Source organism: Gymnogyps californianus, chromosome 5, assembly GCF_018139145.2.
Source record: "Gymnogyps californianus isolate 813 chromosome 5, ASM1813914v2, whole genome shotgun sequence".
Classification (NCBI taxonomy): Eukaryota; Metazoa; Chordata; class Aves; order Accipitriformes; family Cathartidae; genus Gymnogyps; species Gymnogyps californianus.
The window spans coordinates 13,890,925-13,910,535 of record NC_059475.1 but is presented as its reverse complement, the minus strand read 5'-3'; the positions used below and the strand labels follow the sequence as shown (position 1 = coordinate 13,910,535).

Sequence of the window (19,611 nt, the reverse complement as noted above, 5' to 3'; positions counted from 1 at the left end):
ACTATAGACATGAATGGTTTGTTTTATTGCACAGTGAACCATCCTTCCAGTAAGTGGGTGAAAAGGAGTCAGCGAGGCAAAGGAAGTGAGAACATAGGGAGAGATCCAGCTTGAGTATCACGATTACGCAAGCTTGGAAGTGTTTTCAGACATTAGGTAGGTGATGGTAAAGCTGCCTTTTGAGCTGACTTACAAAGATACACTCACATCTCATGATATAGAAAAACGAAATGTGTGTGTATGCTTGCATTTAATACTATTTTACACATGCATATATAGCTACAAAGATGTGTGCACAAACACAAACATTAAATAGTTAATGCTGCATTTGCTACGAACCATCTACAGTATTCTAATGCAGCAGAGGTTCTTCTTTTTTTTCCTCTCTGTCTGGCTACATCTTCCGTTCCCTTAAATGGGGTCACCAGTGGAACCATTCATAATGCTTAATAACACACACTACCAGTGATGCACTCTTCAGAATACTGAAATTGATTTTTCTTCTCTAAAAGTGTGACCTGCCAGTGTAGCCTTTGTCCTAATGCCTAATAAAACGTGATGTTCCTGACAGCACGGGATGTTAGCGCAGATGTTCTGCAGGCATCAGAAAAAAGCAGCCTCAGTGCAATGTCTAATGCTGTCGAAGGCATTTCATTTGCTGCAGATCAATGTCTGCTTTGAAGAAGAATAATTAAGGTGTTTTGTTCCTTTTGAAATGGGTTCTCAAAATTAGGTTTGTATCGTCCAAAGCTTAATAAGAGGCTAGATAGATATGCATGAGGTATGAGCGTCTTGTTAAACTCATGGATGCTTAACACTTTTGAAATTCAGAGTATTAAGGTAAGAACTTAACTTTAGGCAGCCACTTTAATGATAATGGTTAATATGGTTAAAGCTGTTAAAAATACCACAGTGGATCTGAGCAGCTACCTGTCTTTTCTAGAGCACCTTTGCTGCAGTGCTTATCCTGAGATAACTTTTAAGAAAAATGCTATTCTGTTCACTGCCATATTATACCTGCAACAGAGGAAATTATACTGTTCATTCTGCATCACACAGAGCTTCTGTCTGAAATTGTCATCCTACCAAGAGGAGAGAAACATTTCCATGGACTTTATTTAGTCCTTCAAGGTTGGATGGACAGATTGTTTATTTGTTGTTTGTTGTTGTTGTTAGTTTTACCATAAGTAAATCAGAATTTACAGGGTCAGTGCAGAAATTGCCAGATAAGAGTCTGTGTGATGCAGATGAGTCAATAATTCCTTGTGGTCTTGAACTCTGTGAATTTAATACTTCTGCAGTGTCGGACTGCATCTTGTTAGGTAGTTGCACAGCCAGTGCTGTTTCTGTTCCTGAGGGTGTGGACCACTCTTTTCTACTTCCACTTCGTATTGCAGTGGCAGTGACAGTGAGTATAGCAAAGTACAGTTAAGCATGCTAAATGTATAATCCAGTTGTCTTTTAATGCAAGTTGACAGCTGCTGGCAAAGCGGGTTGAAATGGTATTCTTGGAAACTTCTGCTACAGATCCCAGTCTGAAAAAATCCCAATCCCTACAGCTCCTTCTTACAGGATTTATTCAGCTCTGTTTGTTGTGAGAAGCATCATATTCTTTTACTGAACTAGCTCTTTGTAATGCTTGCTAATTCTCCACAATGTTGCTTGCTCATTAACAAGAATTTCAGAATAGCAACAGTATACAGGCTTATGTTATTTACTATATCTGTACATGATAATATTACCATTTTTATTGGTGCAAAAGTGCATTTTTATATAGCTAATTCAGTAATATATACCAGCACTTAACTAAGAGCTGAAGTACATTTGCAATCTGATGTTTAACTTGCTGTCCTGAAGAAAAAAATGAAGTTAGCTTGTGATAAGAACACACCCCACCCCATATTTTCATTATTCTGTCTTCAGAGGTGATTTACAGCCGTAAGGAGGTAAATAGTTTCTTTCTGGCTGTCATCAGAAGCCACAGAATCACAGCATGGCTGAGGCTGGAAGGCACCTCTGGGGACTGTGTAGTCTTTCACCCCTGCTCAGAGCAGGGTGCCCAGGACCGTGCCCGGTCGGGATTTGAGCATCTCAGAGGATGGAGGTTCCAAGGAATACGTATTATCTTCTTTATAGTTTCACTCTGATGTTTTAACTGTATAGCAATTTACTAACTCAGTAGGCATACTTAGGCTTGTTAACGTGCTGCTCTTCCTGTTGTACACACTGCTAGATCTACCTGTGAATTTTCCAGGTTTCTGAAACTTTGAAGCATCGTTTCGTAATAGCAGTGTTGTTTATTAGGGGATATGGCATAATCTGGGACTCAGGCTTACCAGTTTCTGGACCAGTTGTGTGTCGTGATGAAAGCTGCATCTGTTTGCTTTGTCGGTCCTCTCCAGTGAATTTCTTTTCTGTTTAGTTTTCATGTTTCTGGTGCATGGATGGGTGTGCTTTGGGGGTGAGGAGGGCAACAGTGAAATCCTGGTCACTTCTTGGAGATTCTTTAATGCAGTATGTGGGAAGTAAGGCGTTTGCCTTGGAGGCTAGTTTAGTCTTGTTTAAGCCTAGAAGTATTATTGAATGTGAACCTCTGATCTCTGATTCTTAGAAAAGATGCTTTTCATGAGTGAGCAATTCTCTTTTCAGTAACTTCTTGACACAAAGACAACTAAGGCTTTTGCTGTTGCCTGACAGGGATTGATGGCCCAGCTGCTTTTCAAGATGATGTTCAGAAGATAGGAAGTCAAGTGCAGATTCTCACTGTTGGACAGTCTAGCCATGATGAAGATGATGGAGAGAAGATGGCTAGTGGCCAACAACAGCAAAGCAAACAAGATCTTAGAACAGCAATGCAGAAAAAAGGTAAGTAGCCAAAGCTTCCTTCATGTTCTCATTGCTTGCTTTATGTACATTGACTCCTTTTCCTATTCTCACTCTCAACCCTAGGCTAAGCAGAGATTGTTACTCTATGTTTCTTCTCCTCAGAGCCTGTTAGGCTCTATTCTAGTATCTCAAAAAAAAAAAAAAAAAAAAAAAAATTCTCTCTTGTCCCAAGGAAGAAGAGCTCTCCATGCTCTCAGGGATGTGACTTTCCTATCTGCAGTGCAGTGCCTCCATTAAGGTACCAGGCAGATGCTAATGCTCATATCCATCTGTTCACATTTTTATATTGTACAACTCTGGAAATCACTTACTTGAGGGTTAAAAAAAGAGTATGGAATAGCAACACTCAAACTAGAATATTAATTTTAGTTGTGTTGTCAGTTAAATATTGTTCATGATTTCATAATGTGTGTTCATGCTTGCAGAGGTGAAGATTACAGCACTGCGTATTCTGCAGCATTTCCCATGCATAGTCCTCAAATGTTCTGGAATGTTTTTTTTTTCTAGAGGCATGCATGATTTGGGAGATAGATTGTGTGTGTACACATTCATGCATCCGTCTCTTCCTTCCTGCACTGTTATTATCTCTCATTAGACATTAACTGTAGGAAGGAAAAAAAGTCCTAAAATCCTCACAAAGCTTTTTCTGAAGGCATTTGCTTTGGAGTTGTTCTTCTTCAGTGTACAGCTTTTGAAGCAAAGATGGCTCAAGCCAAGAGTGCTCTGATGCTTTAAGAATAAACTCTTTGTGTATAAAGAGCAAAATGTAAGTGCAAACTTGACTCATCTAGAATAGACTATTCATATCTAAATGCCCGCCTCTTGTCTGCAGAGCAGTTCTCACTAAGGTTCATTTTTTCTGGGACGTTACTCTGCAGATGTGAGCAACTTCATCTGAAATGGGCAGATTTTCTCCAAGTGTGGTATTTCCTGGGCATTTGAGTTGGAGGGATGTTGGCATGACTAACAAGTTCTGATCTGTGTGGTGATTGTGTTGCCTTAGACCATGGCTCAGAATATTTAATCATCAGGCACACTACTTACTAAAGCTGATTGACTTAAAAACTATCAACAGACTTCTCAAATTAGGTCAGAGCACTCAGATTTTTACTCTGGGGGACATTCCTATTTTTGATGTTTTTTCCAGGTTAAGATATATTTTTATTCTCCCCAATTTTTTGTTTATTTTTTAATAGAAGCAGTGGGTGGGGTTTTTTTGTTTTGATTTGGTTTTGGTTTGCTTTGTTGCTTAATATTCTTAAATATATGATACAACCTTTTTTTACCAGGTCTGAGTATACTCCTGATCAAAACAGACACTGCTAAGAGTGGACCACTAGTATGCTTCAAGTCGGCGGGGGGGGCCCCTGCTTTTTTAAAATGGGAATGCTGAGGTTTACTCATTTTTATTAACAATGGAGCTATGCTCTGTGACACACAAAGAAAGGTATTAAGACAAGACTGCAACTAGCAGCATCTCCATAAAATATTTTTACTATGCGTGTATGGTTTGCCACTTGATACCAGCAGAGGAGGCTTGTTAGAAAGTTTTGAGTATCCCAGTATTCATGGGGAACTTCATGTAGAGTTAGGGCTTTTCATGTGGATTCCCACTGCCACTTCACTGCTTGTGGCATGTCCTTATTGGCATGTCCCCGTTGGTCTGAAAAGCATTTAGAATTGCTGTCTCCCATCAGTCCTTCTTTTACGTGGAATAGGAGCAAAAGGAGAAGAACACAGAGGCAAATGCTAACTGGCCTGATGGGAAAGGCTGAGTCCCATCAGATTGGTGTAGCCCTGATTTGTGCCCATTCTGCTCTTTGACGCTAACTTTGTGGAGAGAAGCCTCTCTCAGCACGTGTCTCTGCTTCCCCAGCGAGTCAAGTTCTGTTACGAGACAAGAGGTTATAGGCTACCTGAGTGTGAAAAGAATACGCCACTTGCAAGAAAATGCCAAATGTTTTATTTGATTTCTCCATCTGTTGGAAATTGCCATACTAGACTAATTTTCTTCTTGAAGGAAATACTCGTCCTTTTGATTTCAGAAGTCTTAATATGTAGAGTTCCTCTCTGGCAAATGAGTCATTAGGACAGAGCCAGACTTCCCTATGTTTTAACACTGAATAACTAACATTTAGCCTTCACATTTATCAGTTTCCTATGTGTCTCTGTAAAGACTTGGAATGAGCAATTTGGTCTTAGTTCTTCTTTGCCACCTGAAGTTACAACTGTTTTGAGATTTAGGGAAGGAACAGGTTTGATTTCTGAGTTCAAAAACAAAACAGGAGCTCTCTGAAGCATTCTTCCCCACAGGTCATGAGTGCAGACTTTTCTAAGGCTGGCACGGAATTTTCACCACCAAAATATTGGTGTTGAAATAGTGAGCATGGATGTTAGAAATAAACTGATTACGTCTGTGCCTATGAAGTATGGCTTTATTGCACAGCTGCCAGCTGAGGAGATGGACTGTCTCTATTACCCATGCATAGCTGACTAGAACGTGGTTGTCATTATTAAGAAATAATGCTTGTGATTAATGAGTGTGTGATTAATAATGAGTGAGTTCTACAGGCTTTGAAAATATCTGTTGAGCTGTGAACTCAGGCCTCCCTTGCATAACCAGATCCTATTGAAACTTTTTGCTGTTGTGCTGTTTGGTGCATGTCCAGACTGGGGGAACTGAAGAAGTGGATAACGAGACCATTCATGGTGCAGCTGAATGGAATACAAGCATTGCATATGCTTCTGTTTTACTTTTATACACTCGCTCTTATTACTCTGGTGTTGTTTCATTATCCAGTGTTCATCTGATGTCAAAAGCTATTTTAAAGGGATATGCATTGAAGTTACTGGAAGCAGCAATAACATAAAGTATTTAAATGCCTTTTTTGGTGTCTTTTTTTTCTCATTCCATTCCAAAATTTGAACTGAAGAAAACCATTACTGATACTATCTCTAATGTTTATATTTCTGTACATTAGTTTGGTTCGGTCTCTGCTTGTTACAGATCGAGCTCATATTCCAAAAGACTAAGCTACTTGCAAGTCTCTGTGCGTATCCCTGGAAGTCCTGGAAGAACACTTTAGAGAGCCTGAGAAAGATGATGAGGACACACTAGGCACAGGGATTTAGGTAGAATTTAGGCCATCTGAATATGAGTCTGAATACTTTTTCAATGTTACTGAATGAATATTTGTGTAGAATCTATGTATATCACTTGTGTTGATCAGTTTTATTTTTTTGTGTGTTAGAATTCAAAAGTAGGCCAAAAACCTACCATGCAGGGCACGTCGTGCACAGAAGGGTTTGTGGCACAACTGTTTAGCATGGATGATGTTTTCTGAAGCTTCAGCTCTGTGATCCTTTTTGACTTTATTCAAAGTACTCAAAAAGGAGGTGACAGCAGGTATAAGCAGGTAGAAGGTGAATCTGATTGTGCAGAAAGATAAAATGTCCATAATTGAGAATTCAGGCAGCAGCATTATGGCCTCATCCAGTAAGCCTTTAGCCCTGTGCAGCGTCCTGTTGGCAAGTTAGGCTTGTTCACTCAATTAAGGGTTTGCAGAATCAAGCCCATGGATTTTTTCCTTTCCCAGATCCCCATGCAAATACATCCTGGTCCTCTTCCACCTCCCAATCCAGTCTTGTCGCCCTGGATCATGTTCCTGGTAAGTACAGAAGGAAAAAGTTAATTATGCCCATGCTGCTTGGCTCTCAAAATCTTTGCATTTCTTTTATCCTTCTGCATTGGACTTACCAGTAGTGGAAATTCTGGACCAAGTGTTTTTGTTGGTTTTTTTTTGTTTTTAGGAAAAAATATTGTGTAGTTAGTCTCTAATATGTGGCGCTTAGATTTGAACCTGAATACAGGGTGGCTTCATCTGCATGATACTCCTTGAAAAACTAGGTGTGGCAAATGTCCCACCATTGATGCTTTCTGCTGCTAAGTCCTATTTGATGTTCCAAGTTGTGTTTCCCTTTGAAATGTCTGAGGTTTTGAATTCTTGTAAAGTCAAATTTTTAAGTGCTGTAAGGCAGTTCCTTTGGCCTGGGCTGATACTGTTTTTTAGATGAAAGAAATATGCATGAGAACATTTCCTTGATGTGAATGTTTCTTCTCAGTCTAAGATCTGCTCTTCATCAGATCACATAGGAACAGTTAAAAGTGTGCTGTAGAAGGGCTCGTATTTTAATTGTTAAGGTTTCCAAGTGGCTGTGATAGGTTGTCCGCTCAGCTCCAATTTCAGGTTTAAGATTTTGTGTTGTAAGTACTTGATTGGATGAAGAAGATCTGAATTTAATTCCTAACTGGATATTGCTCCTGTATCACTGGGTAACTTGATCCTCTCTGTGGAATGGAAACCGTGATATTTCCTTTCTCATTTGCTGAAATGTTTTGGCTTCTCAGGGCAGGTACTGTCTCACCCACGTATTTGTATGCTGCCTCACACGGTGAACCCCCCTCACACACACCCTCTCTCACCTGTGAGCCTAAGGGTGCAACAGTATAAGAAGTGATGTTTTACAGCAAGTATGGACAGCTCTAATGTATTAATATTTCATATAAGTGCGCTGCTTTCTCCTCAGGCATTTCAAGCAGCATGAATTTTGATGAGGAAGAAGATGAGGAAGATGAAGACAGCTCCAGTTCTTCACAGTTAAACAGTAACACCCGGCCTGGTTCTGCCACGAGCAAGAAATCTAATAAGGTAAGGGGTGAGTACCGAAGGAGGAGCATGCAGGCTGCTATGTGCTGCATGATTTCAGAGTGCAGTCAGGATAGGCCTGGCTTTCTTGTTGTGATTTTAATATGCACTAGAGTATCTCCAAGGTGATTTACTGCGATAGCTCTCCGGGTTCACAGGAGCAAGCAATGAAAATAATGACTTGGAGAAAAGAATAGCAAATATTGTCTGAACTTGAATGAAGGGAAGGGTAAACAGTAAATATTTACCTTTCTACCTCTTGCAGGTGCTCAGAAGGATCTTTTGTTTCTATTGCCTTTTTCTGAGCATTTTCCCCACCCTGTTCTCGCTGCTACCATCCAAACATAAAATAAGACTTTGGCTTGTTCAAATATTCTAAATCACAAGCTCTTGCTAAACCAGTTGATGGTGCCCCACTCTTTTATATACTGCACTGACTTCTCATCTCTGTTATATCTCTGTCTAGCTTAATCTGTCTCTCCCTATCCTGTTTCTTCCTTTCATCAAAGGCCATCACTGTCCTTGGGTATGGCCTTTCTGAAAAAGGAAGTGTGGTGAGATGGGAAGGTGAGAGCCAGGGTTTGCTTTGTAACATTACAGCACTCTACCTGTGCAGCCACCCCGGTCTGCTTTGCCAGATGTGTCTGTACGCTGAGCATCAGCGGCACAGAGAACTGCTCCCTGGGCCTTTGGTAGCCAAGAGCTTAACCGATTGGATGGGAAGAGATCCTTAGCTTGATAAGCTGCCTTCAAGGCTGCTGAGGAATCAGAACGGGAAGACAATATGTCCATTGTTTTTATTTTTTTAAAGTGCAGGTTCTATCAAATGTCATTCCCTTGTACTTACAACCTCGTAAATCAAAGTTGAGGAAACCTGAGTTTTGCTTACTGTTTTAGGAAGCGGCCTCAGCCCCCAGTCCTTCCACAAATGAGCCTCTCATAGATGTCGATGACCTGGAGGAATTTGCCGTAAGACCTGCTCCACAGGGTGTCACTGTCAAATGCAGAATCACAAGAGACAAGAAGGGAATGGACCGAGGGATGTACCCTACTTATTACCTCCACTTGGAAAGGGAGCATGGTAAAAAGGTCATAAAATAACTTGAATGGCATACCAGTTGCATCTGAATATAAAAAAATTATGAAAAGTCTGAAGAAGTCTTACAAAGAAAATATAATCTTATATTTTAAATATATTTTCACTTTCACTGAGATCTGCCCTACAGTTTTCCAAAAGCGAAACAATAGTATTACTTTGTTCTACTGCCTTTCTTCATATGTCTGATCTTTGGCCTTAAATAATCCATGCATGGCACCTTTATGTGACAGTCAGCAGTTGCGGCTCTCTGCATTCTGTGGCCTGAAAAGCATCTATTTTCAATTCAACTGGAAGAGCCAGAGCAACTTAAAATGAAACATTTAACAAAATAGATCGAATTTAATTATTTAAACCATAAATAATGGACTGAGTGGTTGAGAAGTTACTTTCCCTTTCCAGATTTTTATCTGGTTTTGCTGAGTCCCAGGAGACCTTCTGTTACTTTGCTAATGATGCTGGAAGACAGAAAAATTGCTTATGGTTTCCTTATATCAAAGCAGGAAGTGGTGTGTGCTAACCCCTTTGGCATTCTAGAATATGTTTTTTTGCACTGCTTAGGTGTTTCTGTTAGCTGGACGGAAACGAAAGAAGAGTAAAACCTCTAATTACCTCATCTCCATAGACCCAACTGACCTGTCTCGGGGTGGAGAGAGTTTTATTGGAAAACTGAGGTAAACACTGATACATCTAAGAAATTTCTTTATATAAGATAAAGTTCATTTGAAATTAAGAAGCCTGTAAGCCACTATGACTTCTTAATTAGAGGCTTGACTACATCATATGATAATGGTCTTAAAGTTCACCAGTATCCAAGGCATGTTTTCAAAACGTCTCAAGTACTTAAAAGATCACATTTTATTAAAAGTCAGCAGGACTGAAGCTCTTACATGCTCAAAGGCCAGATTCTCAAGGGTGTACAAGCACAACTTATCTTAGTGGGATTTTCAGAAGTGCATGAGTAGCTTGTGTCTAGCCCCTATTGATATAAATACCTTGGCATGGAAGTTCTGTCTGTTACACAATCTGAAAACCCTTTGGTTTTGCCTGTTTCCTAAGATCCTAATTAGAGTTATTTACAACTAATGGAATTCTTTCAGAACCACATGTTCCTTTTCTGTCTGTCACCCCATCATACATCAGTCTGTTGTTGATACCTACGTGGAGCCTCTCAATGTATGTCTAGATTGTCTGTGCCTGAGGAAAGGGACTGTGCTGCTAATTGCCGTTTGCCTGTGTGGATCTTGGAACTTCATGCGCTATTTATTGCTGTGCAGACACAGAATGAGGATAATGTGGTTTTAGTATGTTCTAAGTTGTATTTTGCGCTCCTTGGTGTGATTTCCATTTAAATAGGAAAGACTGATCTTATTTATAACTTTATGAAAATCACTCTCTGTATTCTAATAGAGTTAGTAGTCAGGTAAGAAAGCAGATAGTTTTGTAGAGAGTAAGCATATTTTAAAAACCAAGCAAACAAACAAAATAACCCCACTTGAGTGTTTCCTTATTGCTTTCTTGAATTTACTAGTTTGCAAGATGTCATGAGAAGTCTCCAGTGTAATGATAAGGGACCTTTAGTATACTGCGCTGTACTGTACCTTTACATTTTTGTTATGGCCTTTAATCCAGGAGTTGCCATTTAGTTGGGATTAGAATTAACAACTGTTTGTACTCGGTATTATCTGTCTTTCCTTTGGGGCTACAATGCAGTAAAGGATAGGTTTCTTGGGCAGCATTACTGACAAATGGTGATTGGATTTTCCATTTTTTTGATAGATCAAATCTTATGGGAACTAAGTTTACAGTTTATGACAATGGAGTAAATCCAATGAAAACAACATCAAGCCTGGAGGCGAGTATCCTGCGTCAGGAGCTAGCTGCTATTTGTTATGTAAGTACTGCTCACAGGCAAAATACGCAAGAAAGGGCAGTTCAGTTTCTGAAATAGCACGCTGAATTTCCTTCTTACTTATGATTATGTAAATCAGCATTCATACTTTGATGTAATCAAACAGCTGATCTTCACTAGAGAAACCAGGAAATTCAGTGGAAGGTAGAGGTGAAAAACGTTGTGCACAGAACCACGTTGCCCAGTTCTCACTTTTGGTCAGAAGGTGTTGGAGCTTTTACGTAACCCTCTGGAAGGGGTAGGGTGCTTCACGGACTGCACGCACCATCCGAGGGAGCCTCCTGAACTGGAAAGAGTTGTGCACATGGAATTACTGCACTAAAGTATGATCATTTGTAATGGCATTTTGGAGGAGGCCTCTCTGATCCAAAACACAGGTAGCTGGACAGCTAGATCTGCAGCAGTAGCTGAGAGACTGAGATAAAAACTCTAAAACTCCTTTTTACCAGGGAAAAAACCAAACGAACCCCAAGCAAAATCCAACATTCAGTTGAATGAGAGAAACCAGCCTGTTGTAGGACAGTAAATAGCGTTTGTCAGGGCCAATGCAGACAATCAAGACTTGAAACACAGTTGCTGTTGTTTTGTGATAACTGGATGACTAACTGTTTTGGTGAGAGTATTCTTTCTGTCCAGAAATCTCTGGGCCCAAGAAACTCTTCAGAGAACACTGGTACGTAACACTGCTACAGAAAGTCTTCTGTTTTCACAAATCAACAACTTCTGACAAAAATACCCAAGAACCACTTTTCTGACAAGTTCCTGCCCCGCTCTAATCAAGGATGCCTAGAAATCTGTCAGATCGAGGTCCAGCCATCCCAGCATATACCCTGCGTACGCACAGAGTGTGTTCCTGGAAAGGTCAGCTTCAGGTTGTGGGGAGCAATGCATCTGGAAGATTTCGGCACATGAAAAGGAAAGCAGAGTGCCATCCTTTCTGTGCAAAGTGCTGAGAGCACTGAAGGGTGGCAGTATTAGCTGCTAACGTGTTCTTTTCCTGCTGCTTAGGATGCAGTTTTTCTGTGAATATAGTATAAATAGTGTTTGTTCACGTGTGCTGTTATTCAGGCACGTAGCCTACGGTTGCAGACAGACAGACAGACACACACACATATGCATATCCCTTCATTCCTGTTGGATTTGAAACTCTCTGAGAATTTCAGAAAATCCAGCTAACAGGATTTAACGAGAGATTCCAGGATTTGATGTCAGTTTAGAGTTTGACTGAAGTTTCAGTAGGAACGTAGGAGAACGTACATGTTTAATAAAGGTATTTTTACTGGTTTATATAGGAGGGCGTTCCCTGGAGCCAGGCAGCTAATCTTCTGGTGCAAACTGGAAATACAAGGAGAAAACAAAAAAACAGTTAAAAAGTTATATATTGAAAAATTTAGGCATTGCTTGTTTAAGTCAACAACAACAGCATTTGAACCATTAACATTGCCAAATAAAAAACTCAGTTGCGGTCAGCAGAGGTAATTAGAAGTGTGAGTGTTGGAAAGAACAGAACCATGGCCACTGTTTGGAGAATGTGGCTAAGATAAGCTGCTTTTGTATGTCTATTTTGAGATCAGCAGTTTAAAACTTGTACATTTGTATAAGAAAATGACTCGTTCCATTGATATTTTGATACTCATGGAGAAAGGCAGCAGGCTTGCAGGTGTGCTGTGGCCAGAGGACAAAAGGAAATTGGAATGATATTTCATTACTAGCCAGGTTTGCTGAAGTGAGATTATTGTTCCTGGCTGCAGCAGAACCACAGCAAAGAATGCCAGAAAGAGCACTCCCGAAACACCCTTGTCCTAAGGTAACCTTTTAATTCCTGCCTTGAGATTTTTCCTGCAGCAAAAACTACAATAAACAATACTTTGAAAGCACCACTATGCCTCTCTCTGTCTCTCAGCTCATCCGATCAAGTACCCACCTGGAGAGCAAGCTGTATCCACTTCCACTAACTTACTGAGCCTGACCTGCTGAATCATCTCAGCAGGTCTAGTTTATACAGGCAGAAGCTGGTGATGCATCTATTGTTAACTGTGGGGTAAATGTGGTGAGAACTCTCATTGTGGAGCTCAACCTTAGGGCATGTTTCAAGCAACAGGAATAAAGTTAGTGCAAGGACCGCGCTTTATCAGGTGCTGTTAACCATTTTTACTCTCCCTGCTGATGGCAGGCTAGCATATTAATGAACCTGCAGCAGCACCTAATGGCTGATTTCAGAATCGCTTGGCAAAATCTATCAAGAAGCAGTGAGGTGTAACTACCATTTGTACCAGGATTTTCTGTGCTGGATTCCTTTATATCCATAGTATCTCACAATTCAGTTTGCGTGAGATTCTGCAGGCAGGGAGCTCAGCTGATATTCTGAGATGTGACTCAGGTTTCAGTAAAGCAGTAAAACGACGTGTTTCTACTCAGGCCTCAGTCACTTGCATTGTGCTCCAATGTAGGGGCTGCTGTGGTTTGGGCTTTCTATGAAATGATAGTTTCTACAGAAGATACTAAGGACAAGGCACAGCTGTGTGAATCAAGTCCAGAAAGGGAAGTGGCTGAAAGAAAATTGGGGTAATTAAATTATGAATCTCCTGGGAGCTGCTGGGATATACACCTTGCTGCTTTGATCGTGGCAGCTATTGCCACCATAGCGAAATGCTTACATAATTTTAGGACAGTGTGTAAGATTTTAAAAGCAACCCTTCGGAGAGGCTCTGTGTTCTTTCAGTCCAGTTTATTGTGACACGTGCTCACAGAACAGCTTGCTGGTTGGGTTAAGGCAGAGAGTGCAGCTTCTAAGCAATGCTGGGCCAAGTCCTTAGCTGATTTAAATCATTGGCATGCTGGTTGAGTCAACAAGACTCTGCCAGCTAACAACCCTTATTTTGACTTCCTATGTAAACCAAGACTGTCAGTGGCATTAAAATGGTGTGAAATCAGAATTTGGCCTATGTTGCCCTAATAATGCCATTTGTACTCTTGAATTTACACACACAAAATAGTGGAGGCGGGAAATAAAAGAGAAGCAGGGAATGAGACAGGAGATAAGGGGAATTAATTTTATTTGGATGCAGGTAGATTGGAAAGATCTGCTTTTAATTAAAGCTCCTCTTTTGTCCCTACTGTTTTCCTCATATATTCCGTGTTTGTAGAATTTCAGTTCTGTACCTTGATTTTAGCAAAAGGATAGCATTTGCCAATAAAACGTTTGATATAATTGGTGATTGATGTAATGTGCAACTAGAAACCATGCCCTTATCATGGGGCAGAAGTATTGATTTTAGTGTTTCTGAGTAAATCCAAAGAATATAGTCCTGTTTTTTCCGAGTGGTAATACTGCTTGTTGGGAGGAAAGTGATTTAGGGCTATTAGTTAATTTTACCTTGAACAATGTCTTCAACCAGTCAGCATTTAAATTAGTTGTATATAGCATAACTGCATCTTGATGAGAAGAAAAGCTTGTAAGGCATTGCAGAGAAGACCAAAATTGTCAGTAGTTAGTGGAAAATAACGTAAGCATGAATCTTTTCTTAGAAATTGTCCTCTGCTGTGCTGAGTCTCTCCTGCTTATAAAATCTGCTGGCAATCATTTTAGTTTGAGTCTTGCCATGATGCAGAACCAAGTACACGCTTCCAGCTGAACTGATAACATTGGTTTACTCTGCCAAAGGCCATGACATAAACGATTCAGAAAAGAGGTAGAATCTTCCCGTTAATGTACAGAGTTATGAAGATACATTAATATACCTGGATTGCTTCAAGAATATTCAATAAAATAACTCAGTGGAATTTTTCTTGCACGCATAAAAATCTTTAATGAGTTGTGTAAAATCTCCAGATGGTTTGCTGAAACAACCAAAGTTATTTCAAAGGTCTGATGGATGACAAAACTTCTCCATGAGTCAATTTTAGGCGGGTATTTTCAGATGTTTCCAGTGAGTTGAGATGCATGGATTTTTACTTGCAAAAGTAGAGATGTTTTAAAAAGTTTAGTGTTCCTTAACATCAGGACACTTTATTTAAGTATATAAAAGCAGAAACATCTGAATATGTCACTTCTAAATGTCCCAGTGGTAGGGCCACACCAGCTGGAGCCCAGGGGTGTCCAGTTCTTGGCATCTTGTGGTATGTTGCTGGGAATAGCGCCAATGAGAATTTCCTTCCTGAGATTCCTTAGTGTGTGTCCACAGCCCTTCACTTGGGAAAGGTAAAGAGGAAAAAATGCATGTGACTGAAAAAAAAAAAAAAAAAAGCACAAAACATGAGGAGATGGACTTTCAGAGGTGTCACTGTTTCATTTACTGGAGTTAATGCTAAAATAAGCAATCAAGTTTTACTGAGTGGATTGGAAAATACTGCCCTTCACTTTTTCAAAAGTAGATGATGACTTACTGAAATACTTGGCCCTAGTTGCTTCTGTGGAAAAAGAAAGCAAGCCTCAGATAAAAATAATACTTTAGGCCTATTTAGATGTTAGTGGTTGTGTTTTGAGAGGATAGTGCAATACTGGAGCGCTTTTGTGAAAAGCTGGTCAGAAAGGCATCAAATCATGTTTAATGGAAGAACTTGTATTTTCCATGGATTTATTTTTGCTGCCCATGTTATTTCTTTACTTTCCCTGCCTTCATAGCTCGAAAATTTGCATTCATGCTAATGTGTTTGGTTTTTACCATGCTCATCTCTAAGCATAACATATCTGAAGACTTTGAAAACCACAGCACTGCTAACAGATGCTCTTACTGGCAGCTTCTTCTTGTTTGCTTTTGTGTTGGCTCTGGAATAAATGAAGTTGGTCCCATATATTTAATTTTGTCTCTCATCAAAATGTGTGACTGTATTTTATAATTTTTAAATTACAACTACTTTATTTTGGGATCTAGCAGTAGCCAAGCAATCTGGTTAGTTCATATCCTTTTTTAACAAAAGGATTTTTTTTTTTTAAATTGTATTAAGGTTGCTGGCAGGCAATGCTAGGAGTGTTTTTGGAAACCTCTCTATTTCCATTTTTCCTGTTGTTGGAGCGTCTAAGACAAAGCTAGAATGTTTGGCAGTGCCAGTGAGGGTAGGATTTTCAAGATGTTTTTTGAGTTGACTAACAAATAAGTTCCCTGAGCTGCCACTGTGTCTCTCTGTTGAAGAAATTAACTTTAAAAATACAGAACATGATGAACTCTTTTCTAAACCTTTTTAGGAAACAAATGTCTTGGGGTTTAAAGGACCTCGTAAAATGAGTGTGATCATACCAGGAATGAATATGGACCATGAAAGAGTTTCCATCAGACCACGAAATGTAAGTCATGCCATCAGCCAACAATAAAAATTACTTGAATTCTTTTTCAGTTACAGTTGTTGTTTTGCATTTCTGAAGGTTTAGAGGTTAAAAAAAACGCAGTATTTGAACAATTGCAGAACAATGGGATGTGTGACTAGTTCTGTGACTCACAAAAGCACTACAAATAATAATGTATTTTGATAACAAAAGATACAACCAACCTTTTCCAAGCTGTGGAAAGGACTCGAATACACATTAGCATTAAGATACTCAGAGTTCTCTGTTTCATTTGATGATGCTGTTCAGAGGGTTGAGGGTGACAGTTTAGTCTTTCGGCTAGGATTTATGAATGGTTTTTTTGTGCGTGTGAATTTATTTTTTGCCTTGTGAGAGTGTTAAACTGAAGTGTGTATCTGTGGTGTGTGCAGGAACATGAGACGCTTCTTGCAAGATGGCAGAACAAAAATACAGAGAGTGTCATTGAGCTGCATAACAAAACGCCAGTCTGGAATGATGACACCCAGTCCTATGTTTTAAATTTCCATGGTCGAGTCACACAGGCCTCAGTGAAAAACTTCCAAATTATTCATGATAATGATCGTAAGTATAGCTCGCTCTCTGTAATGTGTAGAAACAGTACTGCATACAGAGCCTGACAGTGATTCTGCCCTTACTGTTACCTGAGCAAGTTTAATTTAGTTATGTGGATCCAACTTAATGCTGTTCTGCCTTGTAGCCGTGATATTGATGCAAGTTGGGTGTTTAAATGCTTATGCTTGAAACAGGGGATTCTGCTACGTGCTATCTTAGTTTTCTCCCTTGGCTGCCCAGCTTGTGAACTGAGCAACAGTTTAGAGTTGTTTCTGCTCTCAGAGCTGTGGTACTTCCAGTCAGCAGGACAGCAGGGCAGTATCAGTCCGCTCAAGCACCTGTATCACACAATCCTTCCTTGGTTTTTGTTCACTCTGGTCCCCATACACTGCCCAGCTGGAGATAGTGGCAGTCTGACTGGTCCCACTGCACATCCACTTTGCCATTACTAATCTTTGTAGCGTTAGCCCTACAGAACACCCTGAAAATGTCAGGACTGCCTTTCACACCATCACTAGGACCTTACCGACGTGCTGCTTTCTGCCAGCAATGTACAGCCCCCTTTTTTCTTAAGCTTAGGTACAGTTGTTGGAGCAGGGGTAAAGACAAGTGCTCGAGTGGAGTGATACTGCACCACTTTATGGGCGCTTCAGGCAGGCATAGTCACTAGGTGCTGGAGCACACTGGGCTACACCAGTGCCATGCTTAGACTGCAGGAGAATATTGGAAATTGGTAAAAGTGTCTGTGCCAGTCTCCGAGAGCAACACTAGATTTGCAACGTTGGTGTATGCATTTGCTGCATTTTATAAGGTGAAACAATTACACCTGCTTCTGCAATTAAACTTTTCAAACTGTGAATGAGGCTGAGATTTCCTCTTGCTGACAAAGAGTACAAAAGGGAAAAAAAGTTGAGGAAGCATTTCTGACTATGATACAACAGAGAGACATGATTAGGTCTAGATCACAGTCATGCCTTCTCTTCCTCCATTATCCTTGCTTGTCCACTTGCCTGAAGTTAAGTGGGAATAGAATTAATTAGTTCTTGGTACATGTGAAACTCAGCACTAGGTCTGAGGTTTGAGCATTCTACACAGAAGCAATTTTCTCTCTGTGCTTGCAAAACCCACTTTTTATCTGTGTAATTTTTTTGACAGTAACAAGTCTTGCAATCCTTTATCACTCAACTGTTCCTCACTCAAGCTATCCTTGCTTCTCCCTCCGATATCAGCACACCCACTTGCATGAATAAGTGTTGCGAAGTTTGATGAGTGCGCGTGGGTTTTTTGTATTTTGTTGAACTGGGCCAGACGATGATATTGAATGCATACTTATTAGTAAGGGCTGCAAACAAAAATAATGCTTTGTCACCTTTTATGACCTTTCTTGCAGCTGACTATATAGTGATGCAGTTTGGCCGCGTAGCTGAGGATGTGTTCACCATGGACTACAACTACCCAATGTGCGCACTACAAGCCTTTGCTATTGCCCTTTCAAGTTTTGACAGCAAGCTGGCTTGTGAGTAAAGGGGCATGGGTGAGCATCCTCTCAAAGGAAGCAGTTTGCCATATTCCTGCTGGTGTCACTTACGGTCCATACTAAACAGGTCAGGGAAAATGCAGTTGTGGAGGACCACTCTTGCTGAAGAGAAAGTAAACGGAATCTTCTAAAAATTCAGGACATTCAGGAAATAATATTTTCCTTTTTTTTCTGTCATATTTTTCTGGAAGTGGCATCAGGTTTGTGTAAATAGAAGTTCTATCTCATGTCCTTGATTATGTTATGGAGATGTGCCATGATATACTGTACCGTGGCTCTAGTAGCACCATTATAACGGTGTCTTTTTTAAATCCAGAAAGGGCGTGCACACTCGAAAAATTTCTTTTTACATTTAAGAATTATTCCGAGGCTGCAATCATACCTCAAGGTTGCATTCCTACATCGACTAATCAGAGCTTCACATCATCCAACGTAAAAGAAAGATGACAAAGAAGATGCACTTTTTTGAATGTGCAAGGATCTTGTGTAGTATAAAGCCAAGTCTGAAGGCTGAAAACCTATACTGGACTGAACTTGATGCATTGCTATTGTATATGTAGTAGGGCATGATGAATTTTAATTGCAGTAGGAGGAAATGGAGAAGTAGAAAGCACAAAACAATGTTGCACAAGTCACTTGCATTCTAAGCTGTCATTATGTTTTAACATCTACATGCTTTTTTATTTGTTTCAAATGAAAATGTATTTGGAGTACAGAAAAGGAAAAGGAAAACATCTAGATGCCAAGAAAGCATAACTTATGTTGAATTTGGCATGTCGCGTGTTGGGAATTTATATCCTTGTATTGCTGTGGTAATTCAAACACATATTTTGTATGAAGTGATATAAACAGTTGGATAAAGGCTCTCTGCAGAGAATCTTATTATTTTGAACAGACTGTGTAAAGCTGAGGAAGGTAAATGGAAATATTTTATTAAATTTGTCTGGCCTTTTGCGATTTTACAATTTGTTGATTGCATTTTTTGAACTTTCAGCAACAACCACTGTTCAGATTTATTTCCCATTGTAAGAACGCTTAATATCGATTGCAACTGTGTATGTTCTCTAATGTAAACGTGCCAGCTACTGAGCTAAATCCTTCTAGGCAAATCTAGTGTATGCTGCATACAAATGAGACACTGGCAGGACACAGAATAGCTTAAAATAGTGTGGATTTTTTGTTTCTTCTTTTCTGATTTATCTGGAATATATAAACAAATACCATTTCAAAACACAAGCAAAGAACAAGCCATTCTCTTCTCTTCTCTTCTGAACATCTCAAAAGCCAAGAGCTGCAACTGAAAGCACACTGTAAAACACCTTTAAAAATAACGACTCTTTCTGCCATTGTTCTGTCCAATGTTATCCTAAACGGCACACAAAGTAATAGAATTTATATGTAGTTCACCAGAAGGGTATTGAAATGTGAGTGAAGTGAAGAAGTAATTGCGTTTTATACTGTGTGTATTCAGATCCTCCTTTTTACTCTTTACAGACTCTTGCATTGCACAACCAAAGTTTATGTAATGAGAAAATGAGATCAAATCTGCTTGTCTCATAGCTGTCAGTCCCTTTTTGACTATAGGGGACAGGCCGTAAGGAGAGGTTGTGCCATTTG

General features: G+C 39.8%; 1 protein-coding gene across 2 annotated transcripts in view; it reads left to right on the top strand.

Moving 5' to 3' along the window:
- The window catches only part of TUB (TUB bipartite transcription factor), a 73,769-nt gene extending 54,450 nt beyond the window's left edge, over positions 1-19,319 (top strand). Inside the window, exons 4-12 of one of the 2 annotated variants that reach the window (XM_050897254.1) lie at positions 2,698-2,865; positions 6,483-6,554; positions 7,474-7,595; positions 8,490-8,681; positions 9,250-9,362; positions 10,468-10,582; positions 15,786-15,884; positions 16,295-16,466; positions 17,848-19,319. In XM_050897254.1, coding sequence (XP_050753211.1) covers positions 2,698-2,865; positions 6,483-6,554; positions 7,474-7,595; positions 8,490-8,681; positions 9,250-9,362; positions 10,468-10,582; positions 15,786-15,884; positions 16,295-16,466; positions 17,848-17,981 — 1,187 coding nt within the window. In that variant the 3' untranslated portion in view covers positions 17,982-19,319. The remainder of the gene's footprint in view (positions 1-2,697; positions 2,866-6,482; positions 6,555-7,473; positions 7,596-8,489; positions 8,682-9,249; positions 9,363-10,467; positions 10,583-15,785; positions 15,885-16,294; positions 16,467-17,847) is intronic. The other variant, XM_050897255.1, reaches the window with a different exon arrangement.
- The last annotated feature ends 292 nt before the right edge of the window (positions 19,320-19,611 follow it).